The sequence below is a fragment of the Lissotriton vulgaris genome, chromosome 8, assembly GCF_964263255.1.
Source record: "Lissotriton vulgaris chromosome 8, aLisVul1.2, whole genome shotgun sequence".
Lineage (NCBI taxonomy): Eukaryota > Metazoa > Chordata > Amphibia > Caudata > Salamandridae > Lissotriton > Lissotriton vulgaris.
This window is the reverse complement of record NC_141696.1, coordinates 1,173,565,624-1,173,581,957: the sequence shown is the minus strand read 5'-3', so window position 1 is coordinate 1,173,581,957 and position 16,334 is coordinate 1,173,565,624. Positions and strand designations below refer to the sequence as shown.

General features: G+C 46.1%; 1 protein-coding gene across 1 annotated transcript in view; it reads right to left on the bottom strand.

Moving 5' to 3' along the window:
- The window catches only part of LOC147698447 (serine/threonine-protein kinase Nek3-like), a 172,592-nt gene that overhangs the window by 126,179 nt on the left and 30,079 nt on the right, over positions 1-16,334 (bottom strand). The window contains exon 2 of the mRNA XM_086935034.1: positions 3,452-3,635. Within this exon, the coding sequence (XP_086791160.1) occupies positions 3,452-3,568 (117 nt within the window). The 5' untranslated portion in view covers positions 3,569-3,635. The remainder of the gene's footprint in view (positions 1-3,451; positions 3,636-16,334) is intronic.

Below are 16,334 nucleotides of genomic sequence, written 5' to 3'. Positions count from 1 at the left end.
GTGACACACAACCAAGTTCATTAATAAACAAAGGTCGTGTGTTGATGCCAACGCAACGCTTTTGGAGATGATGCCAGTGTCGACGTTTCGGTCTAGTAAGCAAACGTCATGAAGACCATCATCAGGACAAAGTAATTCATTGCTGGGAAAACCCCCTGTAATACGGTGTTTTTAAGCTTGCTGGTGCAGTGCTATCGAAAACAAGGAGGCACTCAGTGCAGCCGTAGGAATTTGAATCCGTTCAGTTGGGCAATTCTGCAATAACCGTCTGCGAGCCGGGTCGCGGATTGACAGAGCTAAATATAAAATAAAATATTAAAAAATATTAAAAATTTCTTTGAATACAATTTTATTTCCTCCGTGTCTCTTTTCTCCTTCCAGTGATTAACTCTATTTTGATTTTTTAATGTGATATCCTGTGGATACACTGGAGTGTGATAATTGTGTACTACTCCTAACTGAGATTAATTGTTCCCTAAATCAAGTCCCTTGTAGCACAATCGCTCTTTGGCAGCCAAAAGCACATGCAAGGAGTGGCCATCACTATCAGTATGCCAAGGAAAGTCACACAGTGCTTAAAATGACCCTCACTAAACAAACATATACACAGGCAGTGGCGACTCAACTATGAGCCTGCAGAATTAAAAATCTATAAAGCTCTTTTTGCTACGTACAAATCTGCTATTTTAGATAGGAAAGCAGTACTTTACGAAGAAAGGATTACTCTGGCAGGAAACAAACAAAAAGAGATATTTGCCATTCTGAAAGAACTGAGTCAAAAAAGGGAAAATATGCCTACAATTGCTCTGCCAAATTGCGATAGATTCCAGGACTTCTTTCTCCAGAAAATCTTGGACATGTCTTGGAAATCACCTTAACACCTACTGACTTCAGCACTCTGGGCCAGATTAAGCCCCCCTTGCTCTGGCGGCCAGTTGCTTAGCTTTCCAAATCTTGACTTTGCAGCTCTGGCTACATTAGCAAACCAGATTAAATCAGGCTCTCGAATGGACCCCTGCCCCCGAGGCTTTTCCAAATTGCTCTGCCGGGACTGGAAAGGCAGGTTCTGGGACTACTTAATGAGTCCTTAGACCTGGGATATTTACCTATCTCACAGCTCCCCTTCCTGGCAAAAATTCTGGAAGAGCATGTCCTGAAAACACTTGGAAAACATCTGGATGGCCACCAACTGCTCCTCACTAGACAGGCGGGCTTTAGAGCACACCATAGCACCGAGCTGGTAATGGTGTCCGTTTTGGATGAGCTTAGAGTTAGGGCGGATAACAAACAGCCAAGTGCCCTGATTTTATTAGATTTGTCAGCGGCATTTGACACGGTCAGCCATAACATTCTGCTGAACCGGCTGTCGAATCTGGGTATAAAGGGGCAAGCACTTCAGTGGCTAAGATCCTTCCTGACCGACCGCACTCAGAGAGTGCAATTGAGGGATCAGTTGTCGACCCTAGGCTCATTGATATGTGGAGTTCCCCAGGGTTCTGCATTGTCGCCACTCCTCTTCAATATCTATCTGCAGCCCTTGATGGAGGCCCTAACACGCAGAGATTGCCAGGTTTTCAATTACGCCGACGACACTCAACTCCTGGTCCGGCTTGACAACACCGGCCAGGGGCAAGAATCAGTAAAAAATCTACTCAGGTTTACTGTTAATTGGATGGCGGCCAACTCCTTGAAAGTCAAGCCGGATAAAACCGAGGTGCTTATTATTCCAATTCAAAATAGCCCTTGGTGCGATCTTTTTTGGCCCCCAGAACTGGGTGTGGTCCCAATTCCGGGGCCAGCTGTAAAAAGCTTGGGATTGAAAATTGACTCGGATCGGTCTATGGCTGCCCAGGTTTCTTCGGTTGTGGGCATCTGCACAGGCCTACTCAGGCAGTTGCGAAGACTTGTGCCTCTCCTCTCTACTTCTGCATTACAAGCCATTGTCTCAGCCACTGTCATCTCTCGGCTAGATTATGGTAATGCCCTCTATTTGGGCATCCCTCAAAAGCTTTTTAGGAGACTGCAAGTTGTGCAAAATGATGCAGCTAGGCTCATTTTTGGACTCCCCAGGAGAACAAGAGCCACTCCATTATTACATAAACTGCACTGGCTGCCTGTTGAACAGCGCATGCAATTCAAGAGTCTCTGTATAGCCCATAAGGCTATTCACAGGACTGCACCAAAATATATAAAAGATTGAGTGGTAAAATACGTGCCCGGCAGAGCTCTTTGCACTTCTGAGGCCTTTAGACTGGCGTCTTCTAGGTATAATCTTAAAACCAAAGGGGGCAGAGCTTTCTCAGTCCTCCTTCCACAGATCTGGAATGATCTACCGGAGTACCTGCGAAAAGAATTGGATCTGGTCTCCTTTAGAAAGTCGTTAAAGACTCACCTGTTTAGAGAGACATTAGCATTGGCGTAGTGGCGTCCCACGGCCTCCTGACCTGGTAACGCTAGTGACCCGTTCTTTTTCTGGAAAGCGCTTAGAGACCGGTGGTGATTTTCCCAGCCACAGTAATACCAAGGTTGTATGATGGCAACAAACCAGTCAGGTTGGCCATAATATACCAAGAATATCCAATTTATGACAGGGCTGCTATTAATTGCAGACTCATCAAGACTTATTCTAGGATGGTCGTTATAGTCCCTTCTGCCAGCTTCCTAAAACACAGAAGTGCCACCACGTGTTGTCACGTCATGCAGGGCGCAGGAGCCAGTTAAAAGGCAGAAAGAACCATCCTGCGGATTACGAATTCACAGGCCAGCAGAGGCATGACCACCAGCACAAAGGCAGGTATCTGCATAATGGATTTAACTACTGCATACATTACACACACAAACAATCAATTACTTCCATTTTACTTTTGGAAGTCATCTGCAATCTGTGCATGTGTACATGCACAGATGGATGTACACATGCACGGTGGAGGAGTGTGGCTCAATGGTTAGAGCGGCAGACCCTGATGCAGAGTTCTGGCCCGGGACCAGGGTTCAATTCCCGCCTCGGCGGGTCTTGGGCTCAATTTCCTCAGACCTGACAATTCTCGCCTCAGTGCCTATTCTAATCATGGGCCCCACGCTGCAACTCTGGGCAATAGCTTGCTTAACATCCACACCGGCCCCAACAGCGCTAGGATGCCTGGCTTCACCCTGGGGGTGCCCAGGAGTGGACACTTCACAGGGAAAGCCAGGAAGGGTTCACAGCGGTATGAGTAATAGCGCCAGGAAACCGCTTGGTGGTAGTGCGCTCTACAAATACCTTGACATTTGTACATAACATTTTTCAAAAACTTGAATTGGCCCCTTTTATGTTTGTTTTACATACTTAATAATTCATATTTAACAATTACATAGCAAAAGTTAAATGAAGGGTATTGAAATAAAGCACAGAGAGAGAATTACAACACTATTTGTTAAGCAGATTTATTAAATTGTAACAACAGTTGAATACCTTCGGAAGCCTGATTTCCTTCATCACATACTTGCAGCTGCTGCTTTTATGCTGCACCAGGAGAGCTCTTCCAAACGAGCCCTCTCCAATACCCGTCAGGATTGTGTATTCTTCCATGGTTGTAAGCTAGCACATATTTGTAAATGTCATTGTGTGCTCTATCTCACCACTCAGCCTAGAAAACCTGCAAAATCAGATTTCAGTAAATATGATATATTGTCCACCAAGTGGCAAAAAAAGCAACTTTAGCAACAACAAAAAAGGAATCCCAAAATCAGCATATGTTTGTGTGTCAGCACTAAAATGTGTTGACGCTCCATTTTACGGTCTTGTTAAGGGAGAGGAGTAGGACCCTAAGAGTGTGAAAGGTGTTTGGTGAAGATGGAATACTTGCTAGGAGTGTACAGGACCAGGCTTTTGTGTGCCCCTGGTGGAATAGCAGCATGGATATGGTGGAAGTAGCCGGCAGGCGCCACAAAAGTACGTCCAGTGGGAGAAACTGCAGAATTGCGAAGTACGTCTGATGATGTTGGGGAAAGGTGATGTATGGATAATGCAAAGAGAACATTTGATGGACAGAATGCAGAACAATATCCTACATTCACCCCAGTACAGAGATCTGGGCCTAAATCCATCGTTATTTTGCTCACCATGCCATTCCATTTTGGACCCAGCCATATGCAAATCAGTCTTGAATCTGCGCCCCAATGGGAACAGTCCAGCCCGAACTGCCAGGCCAGGTCCTCCTTGGACTGGAAACAAGCATCCTAGGACCGGTTTCGGGGTTTCACCCCTCTACAGCCAGGATAGCTTGATTCCAGTGGCACAGTGAGCCCAGGACCCACGTCTGGAAATACCTGGTGCACTGGTTGACAGTATTTCCTATTAGCTGGCATTATAATAATAACATTATTATACAGTGATAAATATGGAAATGGGGCAGGCTGTATTTGCATATGCCACACCCCATGAACATGTGGGTCTCCCTACTGCTGCTGTGCCCCCCTCTGCATTTACTAATGGACAATATGTATTGTTGCCTTCATATGCGCAAGACACAAAATCCAAGGCACCATGCAGTTTGTACAACTGTTTTCAAATTGATAATCCTAATTGAGTCAAAGGATATTTACAAGAATCCAGAACCAAAACATATGCAGTTAAAAAAACTGAGAAAAATAAGTATTCCTTACAATTCTATTTATAAGCAAACGGACACTGAATCACTGAAAGTGAATAACAAATTTAACACACCAAGTTCAGTATAATTAAAATAAGTGATGTGCATTAAACAACATTATCAAAGAGAACAATTTTTTTAAATTGTCCAATCCAGACTCCAACGACACTGAGACGGAACAGGCTTCAAGAGATGTCAGCCCCGCAGAGACCCACTTCCACAGTGACCCAGCTCTCCTAATTTTTGCACCCTCAACCGGCAGGACTGACAACTGCAAGATCCTACGACACACCAGCCCAATTAACCTAATACCCCCCTGCACCTGAGCGACCCGGCTTGTGTTCCCAAAAACCAACTGTGATCCCTTGCTCCCAGGGCCTTATGAACCGAACCCCCATTGGGATCTTCCAGACTTGTCCTTCGGTTCCCCTCTGCAGCCTGTTTTCGGGTGCCCCTCCTCTCCTTTGGTGTAGCACTTAAGGCTACCAACCAGACAGCACCTCTGCACCTGGACACCCCAGGACACGTAAACTCAAACTGCTGGTTGTACTTTGGACCTTACTCCCCCCCACCACCACTTTAAGTCCTGAATGGGACCCCTGGAAACCTATTGCAAGTACCTGTATACTGTTGAGCCGCGGGCATGCAGGTAAGAACGGTGGGGCCGGGTGGGGGGGTGGGGTGGGGTGGTTCGATGGACGAGGAGGAAAAATTAAATAAATATTTAATATTCCCTCGTCATCGTCTGTTGAAACCTCCCCCAACCCGGCCCCATCGCTCTTACCTGCACGGGCCGTGGCACTGTTTGTCTTTTTCTCCCATAGGAAAGCATTACGCGTAAAGACGCATTTCAGTGAACATTTAACTCACCTGTGAAAGTCGATGTTTTAAAAAGTACTTACTTGCTAACGAAGTTCTTGGTATCAACATTTATATAACAATAAGAGTTATTTTCTAAATTCGTCTCGGATTTGTTCTTTGAATGAGTGTTTTATTTATTGCCTCTGTGGAGTACAACAAAAGCTTAGCACAACCCTCTGATAAGCATAAACTGCTTGCCCATATTACCACAAAAGAGAGCATTTAGTGCTTTTATTTCTGCCTCTATAAACCAGCAAGGGCCGCCTGGACTCTACACAGTTTGCCTCATTTTGTAGCACTACATAGAGACAGACAGCTTTCTACATTGGTGGTTCAGTGGTGGCATACAAGACTTTGTATTTGCTGATACCACTTGGTCAGTAGGTGACTCCACAATTAACATTAGTTAATTATTTTTGATTTGTTTTTCGATTTTCGATAAATGTGCTAATTCAAGCTGTCAAGGCCTTTGGTTAAGTCCCCCAGTTCAATTGTATTATAAGTTAAAAGGTATCCTAGACAGTTAGGCATTTAAAAAAATAGTCTGATAGAATTTTTTCTTGAATTCCTAAAAAGGTCTCAGCTAATTTAATACCATGTCTGAGATAGAGGGTACTAACCAGGCACTTAACCTGGGTCCCTACAAGAAACTTAAGTTGGCCCAACTTAAGGACCTGTTTAAAGCATGGAACCTTGCCATTGGGTCTAAATCCAGTAAGAAACATCTCCAAAAGTTGCTTGCAGAACTTGACAGAGCCATGGCAATGGAAGAAAGTCCTAATGGACAAGGGAGGAGATGTCAGTAATGATGATGATGAGGAGTCCTCAGATTCACCTACAGACAGCACCCTCTACTCGGAGTACTTTTGGTAGTACCCCAGATGAAATAGAAAAGGAAGACCCTGATCTTCAAAAACTAGCTAGGAGAATAGCTCAGGAGGCGAAAATAAATAGCCATAGAAAAAGAATGAGATGAGATGGGCCTAAGACCCATCTCTGGTTGCAGCAAAATCTTAAATGGGGAGAAAGATGAAGCTTTTGACCCTAAAGTCCCATATGGGATTGTCCCCAAATACATATAGGGTTATTACTTCAACAAGATGTTTAAAACCTTTCAGAGAGCTTGTAAGATGAGGAAACTCAGCCAGAAGTATTGGGGCTCTCTATTCTGGGCGCTGTTCTCAGGAAAGTGCAGGACTAGACTCCTGACACTTAATGAGACAGATGCTGAGTCCTATGATTTCATGAAGAATACTCTGATTGAGGGCTTTCGACTCACCACTGATGAGAACAGGATTAGGTTCAGGGAGACTCGCAAAACCTTGAGGCAGACCTGGGTAGATTTTTTTGCCTTTTTAGTCAAAACACATAGTGACTGGTTAAAAGGTAACAAGGTGCAAGACTATGATGGGCTTTATAATTTAATTATGAAACAGCATCTGTTAAGCAACGGTTTCTGAAAAATTATGTCAGTACTTGGTGGACCTAAGTCCAGTCTCTCCCCAAGAATTGGGAAAGAAGGCTGACCATTGGGTCAAGAATAGGGTCTCCAAGAAGTCTCATAGAGGGGATGACCAAAAGAAAGTGGTTGCTAATCACGCCCAAGGGAAAGAGACTGGGCAGTCAAAAGATAAAAACAAATAGTCCTCGAAGTCCCCAAAAATCTGTTCAGGAGGGTGGGCCCAGAGACAATACACAGTCCCAAGGAGGGTACCAGGGTAAAAACTTGGATCTCAAGAAGGCTTTGTGCTTTAACATTAACCCCTTCGCCGCAGGGCTAATTCCCTCGTGGCGTGGGGGGGAGTGGGGCCGTGCGCAGCACCACAGTGCTTGCGACGAGTTTGGCTCGTCACGCTGCACGGTGGCGCTGTGCTCATGACGAGCTGTGCTCGTCATGATCACACCCGTTTCTTCAGAACGCTCAGCACAGCAGGGGAATTATACCCGCGTGTGAGCGCCGTGGCGGTCATGACGAGCTCAGCTCGTCATGAGCACAGCGCCACCGTGCCTCATTATGAGCTGAGCTCGTCATGAGCACGCAAGGTGTTAAAGCCAACGGGCACTGAACTGGGGACCATAACTGTTCGACTTGGCATCTTTTGACACGTTTCCCCTATCTTTTTGCTTTCTGACCTCCCGTTTTGACTCTGTTTTTGCTGGTTTAGTGTCTCCAACACTGAACAGCAGTGAGAAAGTGCACAAAGTGCAGTGCTCCTATTGTAAATTGTAAAATGGTTTGAAGTTTCCAAGATTGGTATACTTGATTTACTTGTAAGTCCCTGGTAAAGTGCACTGAGAGTGCCAGGGCCTGTAAATCAAATGCTGCTAGTGGGCCCGCTGCACTGATTGTGCCACTCACACAAGCAGCCGTTCACAGGGTTCTCAGACCTGCCACTGCAGTGTCTGCACGTAGTTTTGACTGACATGTTGACGTGGCACGTGCACCCACTTGCCAAACCCTAACCTTCCCTTTTCATACATGTGAGTCACCCCTAAGCATGGGCGGAAAATCCGTTCCGCTCGTGGATTTTGCGGATTTTCGGTAAATTCACAATCCGCGAACTCTCGCGAATTTACAGAAAATCCGCAAATTCGCACGCAGCGTATTTTTTTTTCTTGGTGATACAATATTGCGGCGTGCGGCGTTCACTTACCGTCATTCAGTGTTTGCCGAGTTGTTTTTATCGATATTTTGCGAGTGCTGCGCCATTTTGGATCTTGCTGCGGATCCCGCGGGAGTTTGGCGATGCATCGCGAGAGTTCGCAATTGCGAACATGTAGGTGCGGCGGGCAGCAACAATCTCGCACTCGCGAAATTACAAAATTTGCAATTCTGCACAAGAAATCCACTAGCAAGCAGCATAGACCTTCTGAAAATGATGATTTTTATCAGAATAACTCCTCAGGTTGACATTTGCCTGCACTTTTTTGGATTTGAGGCCTTTTGACTTTCTTAGGATCACTTTTGGATTAGAAATCAACTTTCACAAGTAAGTTTGTTTGGGGCATTACAGTTGCTGTTCTGCAGAAAAACGAGTTTTGCCAAACTGAAAGCACTCAGCAGGTGCAAAAGTTCACTCATCATTAGTAACCATTCCCTGTAGTACTTCCTGAGGGGCCCCTCCAGAGTTCAGTTGCCTATGTTTGTTTGGGGCATTACAGTTGCTGTTCTGCAGAAAAATGAGTTTTGCAAAACTGAAAGCACTCAGCAGGTGCAAAAGTTCAAACTCATCATTAGTAACCATTCCCTGTAGTGCTTCCTGACTGGGGCCCCTCCAGAGTTCAGTTGCTAGTTGCAACAATTCTATGACCCTGCTCTGACCCTCACAGCAGGCTCATAGAATAGCTACAAGTAGGCCACAAAGGTCCTGGAAAAAAAAATTGCACTGCAACAGAAAGCAAATTACAGATAAGGCAGCAGGTGCCAGACTGGAATTTTAAAACAGTAACACATTAATAAATCAACCCCAAATTTATTCATGTCAGTTGAAGCAGGGCAGGTGTGCTTGCTTTTCACCCCCATAATCTACAGTGATGAACCAGAGGGTGGCATTGATGTACCAGAGGGTGGCATCGGTGAAACAGGGTGGCAGTGGTGAAACAGAGGGTGCTGTGAACCTGTGATGATGAACCAGACGTAGAAACAACATAGTCGTGACTGTTGCGAGCCGACAAGTAAGTTCGCAATTGCGAACTGGTACAAAACCCTCGCGAACTGGCAGAAACCCTTGCGAACACAAAAAAAAATCCGCGAATTGCGAGTTCGCAAATACGCAAATTCGCAAACGCCAGATTCGCAAAATTCGCCCATGCTTAGTCACCCCTAAGATTGTCACATGGTACCCCTGTGGACAGGATGCAGTGTATGTGAAAGGTAGGACATGTCTTGGTGCGTGCGACATGTCCTCATACTAAACTACAATGTAATTCGTTTTTCACTGTTGAAAGGCTATCTGTCCCATAAGATAGAATAGGGAATACTTAGGCTGTCGGAATTCGGTTAAAACCGACTACTCGAAACTACACTACTGGATGAAAATCAGCTGACCCGGTTTAAACCGATTGTCACTGATTTTCATAGTTGTTGGGGGAGAGGAGCTGTTATGGTCTGCTGTCTGTCTCATTGCGGCCGCACCCGAGTACTTCACAGGTCTTTAAAAAGACCATTTACATAACGAGGCTTTGTTGTTCTTTCACCCTTCTCAGAGCCCCTGGGGGCAGGGCTGAGCGCAGAAACAGTCTTCGTTGCTTGCTGTTTTGGCACGTCTAGCAGCCAGCTCTCCATCAGGGAGCTGTTTATTTTCCGCGTCCATAACTTGTATGTACACAGGTGCCGGCTTTGTTTTAGCAAGGCGCTCACTTTAATGTTTCTTTGCATCCACGTTAAAGGTAGCACAGGCGTTGCGCTTTACATTTAGCACGGTGCCCGTTTTTATTTTTAATTACCATGGCGCCACCCACATACATTTTATGTACACAGGTACAGCGCTTTGTTTCAGCACGCCATCCGCCTATTGTATTTTGCATGTATTATTTCCCTAGCCAGAGGCTGTGCTCCATAAGACACCGCCCCTGACCTCTGACCTAGGAACAGCAAGAGTACACGAGGCTGGCATGCATTGTGTCGAATTACTTCTAACTCTCACCTCGGACCCCGCCGGTTGCTGCTCTTCCAAACGGACTCATTTCCGCGGTGGTGCTGGTACTGCTAGCGCTGCATGAAAAGAGGAACTGTGGGTACCGAGGCGCTGTGTGCGCGGGGCAGCGAGGCATGATATGTTTGACCAGGGTGCCCACAGCTCCGGGCACATTGCTGCTCACTCTGAACCCCCCCCCCCTCCCCTCAGCTGCTCACTCTGGACATTCAGGACCCAGGACAGGCATCAGTGACGCAGGAGAGACACCCTGACCCAGGAGAGACACCCGAGTCTGGGCCCAGAGCCAGGAGAGCGCTTCAAACAGCCATGAACATTACCGGGGCCTCTGGGTTGCTCCTCATAAAATATTATTCATATTCAGTTTTACTGTTTTGATGTTTCTATTAAATACTGTCGTTGGTAATTCGCTTGCTATTGGGCCCCGGCCAGATGACGTGCATTATCTGTTTACTTCTCAAATTCCAATCACATTGTGCGGAGAAAAAACATAGCGCTGCGGTGGGTGATTGTCAATGTCTCACTTAAGGCCACGTGTGAAAGGGTGTACAGGCAGTTGTGCTCAACTCTGAACCCTAATACCAACTACTGGCCTGTTTCATATTCGAGGGGCACCTTTGGGAATGGGATGTCACTCATGGTGTGTCCTATTATTAGCACTAGGAAAAACAGTACTTGTGAACGGCTCACCAGGGCACATGGTGTGCATAGCTATTTAACAACACTCCGGATGCAGGGTTATTTTTATTTAATATTTGGCTTCTCTGCTACCATTGACGGGGTTATATAGCGGGTTTGCCCTTTTAGTTTCACTGCTAGTTAAACGGATTAATTATTTCCTGCTTGTGCATCCAAGGCTGCCTGGCTGCATTCACCAAAGTGCCCAGGGCGATGCTTGACTTGTAGCGCTGAGCAGCTCTCTGAGGCACCTTGCAGCGCTAGGCTGCTGCAGAGCCTCTCTTTCAAACTCTGTCACACTTGACCCTGCCTGGCTGGAAGGACAGTAGGTTAGTAACCTTTCATTTCAGGGGTTCTGACGCATTTAAATATCTTTATAGAGCTTTTCATTGCTCAAAAGGTAGTCTGTTTCCAGTCACTTCATAGCTTGGTTTTACTTGGGAGAAAGAGTCACTATAAGTGTCACTCATTTGATTGTTGAATGTCACTCATTAGTACACAGAAATCATGGAGTGTCACACATGTGCAATCTAAAAACTTGACAGCTCTGCTTTAGCCGTGCCTTTTCTCTTCCCTAGTGCAGGCTGCTCGAGTCCAGCAGAGAAGTTAGTCAAAGGAGAAAAAGGGCATCAGATGACGTTCACCCGCACTCTCGTGCTGCCCATGACAAACCGAACGCCTATGTGTGATGTTCACCCGCTAGCGCATGGCTTTCATAGCGCATGCGCTAGGAGTGCAAAAGTATCATCTGAGCTCAGTTAATTAATGCCCTTTCAGTGTGTGCAGGACACCAGTTCAGGTCTACGAAGTCGAGGTGGGTGATCTAAAGTTTGTTATTTCATTTTGCTGTTCCTTTATTTTAGCAGTTTTTACTATGGCAAGAGTTGTGTTTCTTGTACCAAACCTAAAGCTGCTATGCTTTATCACTGCTGCATATCAGTTTGTTTTACATGGTTTTTGTTTTCTGGATATATGCACATGGACAGCAATGGTGCTTCATCATAGGAGCTACTAAAAGTGCGTTAGCGTTCGTAATTTAAATAAAAGTGCTGTCCTATATAGATTTTTTTTCTGTTGCAAGGTTATATGTTGCTTTCAATATGTGTATCTCGTAGACAACATTGGCCCTTGTGACCGTGCACTAATCTGGCTTCAATCCCTTTTTTTCCACACAGTCTCCAAGTGGTGGTGTTATTCCCATTTGACTCCTCCCTACATGAGTGGCAATGCGCTGTCCCCATGGTTGTCTTTACGGTCCCCTAACATTCTTTTACAAGTCCCTGGCATGTCTCCTACACACTCTGGAGTTCGATTGTATATGATATGCGGAGCAGAAAACTCCGTGTGTGTGTCACAATAAGTGGCAGGGCAACGGAAACCCCATGACCTGGCTGCTGGTAAACCCCAAAGAGAAGCAAACTTTGTTTGTTTAGAAAGTTAAAAGAAACCCTTAAAACTTCACCTAGTTGAAAAGAGTTGCATTTTATACACAGGCAAATAAAAAAAAACAATTCCTCTTTGAAACGACAAGACTGTCTGCGATAGACATACTAAACTAAAATGACCGTGACATTTCATTAAGAAATAAGACAACATATTTTCTCCCTCTCCCGTCATTTTCTTTTGACCACAGGCGCCTCTCCGTGTAAAGAACCCAGAGCCAATATTAGCCAATTAAAAGTCCCTACACGAAAACGTCCGCTTAACTGTTAATAACATACTCAGTCAAATCCAAAAGCTATAGTATATTTGTCACCAACTGTATTATTAAAATGATTGTGGTTCTGGGTAAATCACGTAATCTACCCGTCCCTAACAAAAATTAATGTGCCCTTGTGTAACGCAACAGGTGCTCATGTCAAGCGCTTCAATACCTTCAGGTCGAGTTAGCATTATATAAATCTCAGAGGGGAAAAAAACCAGCAGTGAAAACCAGCCTAGCTTTACTCAGAGCCGTGCCACCATGCTACGTGATTTGTGAGGAGTGCCCAAAACCATAAACATGTCACCCAGCTCTCACTTTCTTCAAATGACAACACATTGATTCTAAATGAAATATGAGAACTGCCTGCCTTGCCTACAACGCCCAACACCCCCAGAAATTTCTCATTTCCAAAAAGTTATCTCTATACCCCGCAGTTCAAGAGGTGTGCCTTGCACAGAGTCACCCTTTTAAGGCAAATTTCAGAAAGTGCTGACTTAACCTTCGACTTGTAAAAATTTATTCGGACCTCATATACACTGTACGTACACAGTCTATATACCATGCATCAATGGAGAAATTACGCAATAATAAAAACAAAGCGTTCCATAAACACCGGTAAAACACAGTTTCAGTTGTTTATTATTGCGCGAAAATGAGTAACCACCTAAAAGCACAGTTTTTTTTGAGGTATTGAAATCACTGGAAAACACTGAAAAAACACCACCAGAATTCACCAAAAATAGAAACTGAAATCAGGAAAGCCTAGGAATACTCTAACATTTTATGAGAATATCTTCCCATTGGACAAGGTAGAGAAATGGAGTTTAGTATGCCTGAACTCAGAATGTAGAAATGCATCTTTTAGTAAAACAAAGTATTTTTATGTTCTGTGTTTGAAAATAGCACTTTTAGAAAATAGGTATTTTTTTTGCCTAGACATCCTGTGTGCCTCTGCTGGGTTGTGGATTGACTGTCAGAAGATAATGCACATCCCAGCTCCCTGTCACTCCATAGCCAGGGGGGGGTTGAGGTGTTTTTTTTTTTACCTTTCCTGGGTGAGTCAGGGCTGGGCTGAATAGACAATGGACAATGCTGTCTCCACCTCCTGCCGGGAAGCTGGGCCAGAGAGGACCAAACTGGTTTGGGCAGGACAGACACTCTGCTCCAGAGAAAAAAGAGAAATGCAATATAAATACTGGGCCCAGAAATTTAGAACTTGCTTGGATCAAGGAACCTGCCAAGAAGAATAAATAAATAAAGCTGTAACAGCTGCCAGGAGGAGTACTGCCCCCTTGCTGTATTGTTGCTTTGCTGGGTTGGCCTGCAGTTGCTGCTTCTGCCTTGGGCAGTAAAAGGACTGGCCTGAACTTTCAAGCCCTCAGAGATACTGGGCAAGAAGTAAAGAAATAGAGCTTGCATCCTGTTCACGAAGACGCAGGGACAACAAAAACTTCTCTCACCTCTGGGTACCACCTCTGGAATCTTTGTTTCAGTTGCCACAGAGAGGGGGAATCAGCCGACATCGTCAGTGACACCGCTGTGTCTGTGTCCTGCAAGCACCGCAGAGGGCGCTGCAACCTTGGCCTCACCGACAACCGCCGCTACCGAGCCACTGCTTGCACCGCGACCTGAAGGCACCCCACTCTGCACCGCCTCACTCTGCTGCCCCAGACTCATCGACTATGTTGCTGCCGGCTGACCGCGAAACCCTTGACCGCACCGTGGTTTGGGGACACTGATCGTAAGTTATACGACGCAATGCCTCGTCGCACACCGCAGTCTGGGCCAACCAACATTAGCTCCCATCAACCGGCACAGTCGCTTGCACTGTGTCCTGTCAGCACCACAATGAGCACCGCCTCACTCCATACCACAGCCCTGGTCTCACTGACGGCGCTGGACGCCCGTCACCGAGCCGCTGCCTTCACCACGACTTGAAGGCACTGCAAGCTGCACTGCTATGCTTCACATTGCAACCGCGACGGTTGCACCAACGGTGTGAGCCGGAACCAAAGGTACTGTTTACGAGTCTGTTGACACTAAAGCCGGTCTGCACTGACGCGGTCGGCCAGAACTGTTGGATTCTGTTGTTTTCAGCACCGCTATAGCTCCGGACAGAGCTACAGGCTTTAAGGAACTGCATTTTTAAGTTATTTCTACAAAGTGCCTATTTTTGATAACCATATGTTGGTCTTTTATCGTTTCGGTCTTGTTTTACACAGATAAATATTGGTTATTTTTTCTAAAACGGCTGTGGTGTCCGTTTGTAGAGTTTTCACTGTGTAACTGTTGGCTATGTGCACATGCTTTAAACAATGCCTCTGACATAAGCCTGATGGCTCGAGGCAAGCTTCCAAGGGGGTCAGCAGGGGTTATTTCAGTAGTGTATCCCCCTTATCCTGACTAGAAGGAATGGTTCCTATTTGGACACAGGTGCAAACCATTGTCAACTAGAGATCCCCATTTCTAACAATAACTGTCCCAAAAAGTTTCCTCCTAGTGCACCTGCAGTTCCTCCTGCAGTGGTGAATCTCCAGATGGGATCCTAGGTGTGCCCGGACCATGCATGTTAACCAGCAGACTGAAGCCACTTTAGTCTCTGAGGGTGGGGTGGATGTAGCTGCCCAGTAACATGGAAAAATACAGACAACAGCCTCATATTAATGGGGTTAGAGTGGAAGCATGTATGTATGTATGTATGTATGTATGTATGTATGTATGTAGGTGTACTTATAGAGCGCAGTCCTGTCACCCAAAGGGCATCCTGGCGCTTGAACTTCGGGCGGTCACACTTTTCACTGCTCAAACCTTTCTGGGAAAGAGATACGTTTTTAACGCTTTCCTGAACGGAAAGTAGTCCCTATGGCTTCTCAAGGAGAGTGGCAGGGAGTTCCAGAGTTTGGCCGCTGCAACACTAAATGAGCGGCCACCCATCCTGACTCTCTGAAACCTCGGGACCACAAGCAGCTGTGCCGAAGAAGAGCGGAGGGGCCGCGAAGCAGAGTACCAGGCAAACATATTCTGCAAGGGCACTGGACCCTGTTGATGTACTGCCTTAAACACCGGGCACGCCGCTTTATACAGTACACGCAGGTGTACCGGAAGCCAGTGTAGATCACTTAAAGCTAGGGTAGAAGAGCTAAAGTTAGGGCGGGAAAGAGCCAACTTGGCGGCCATATTCTGCACCCGTTGTAACTTCCCCAACAGGTTTTTTGGGGCCTCCAGAAGTAGCGCATTACAATAGTCTAAACGACTTAGTATGGTCCCGCGAACTACTTCTGGCCTGGCCTGGGCGGGGAGAAGGGGCAGAACTTTACGCAACATGCGTAGCAGCATCATGCACGCAGAGATGGTTTTATTAACGTGCATGTCAAGCTGTAAATTTGGGCCGAAGATCACCCCCAGGTTACGAGCTGATTCCGCAGCCGGCACTGGCTCAAGAAAGGTGGCAGGCCAAAAGTTCTCTGGAAGTACCCGCGGGATCGGTCTATGGAGCAGTAGAGCACCTCCATCTTTGTGCTGTTAAATTGTAAGGAGTTGGCCCGTAGCCAGACCTCTGTAGCTGCCATACAGCGATGAAATGTCTCCAGCGGGACCGCATTGTTTCCTTCCAGAGAGAAGACCAGCTGGGTGTCATCGGCGTAATTAAAAGCCGAGACACCAAAAGATTTTATAAGCTGGACCAGGGGGCGGAGGTACAGATTAAAAAGTATAGGGCTGATGGCCGAGCCCTGTGGGACCCCCTGCCCTACTTTCCGTGGCTCAGAACGGAATGGAGGAAGCGAAACCAACTGCTGCCGGCTG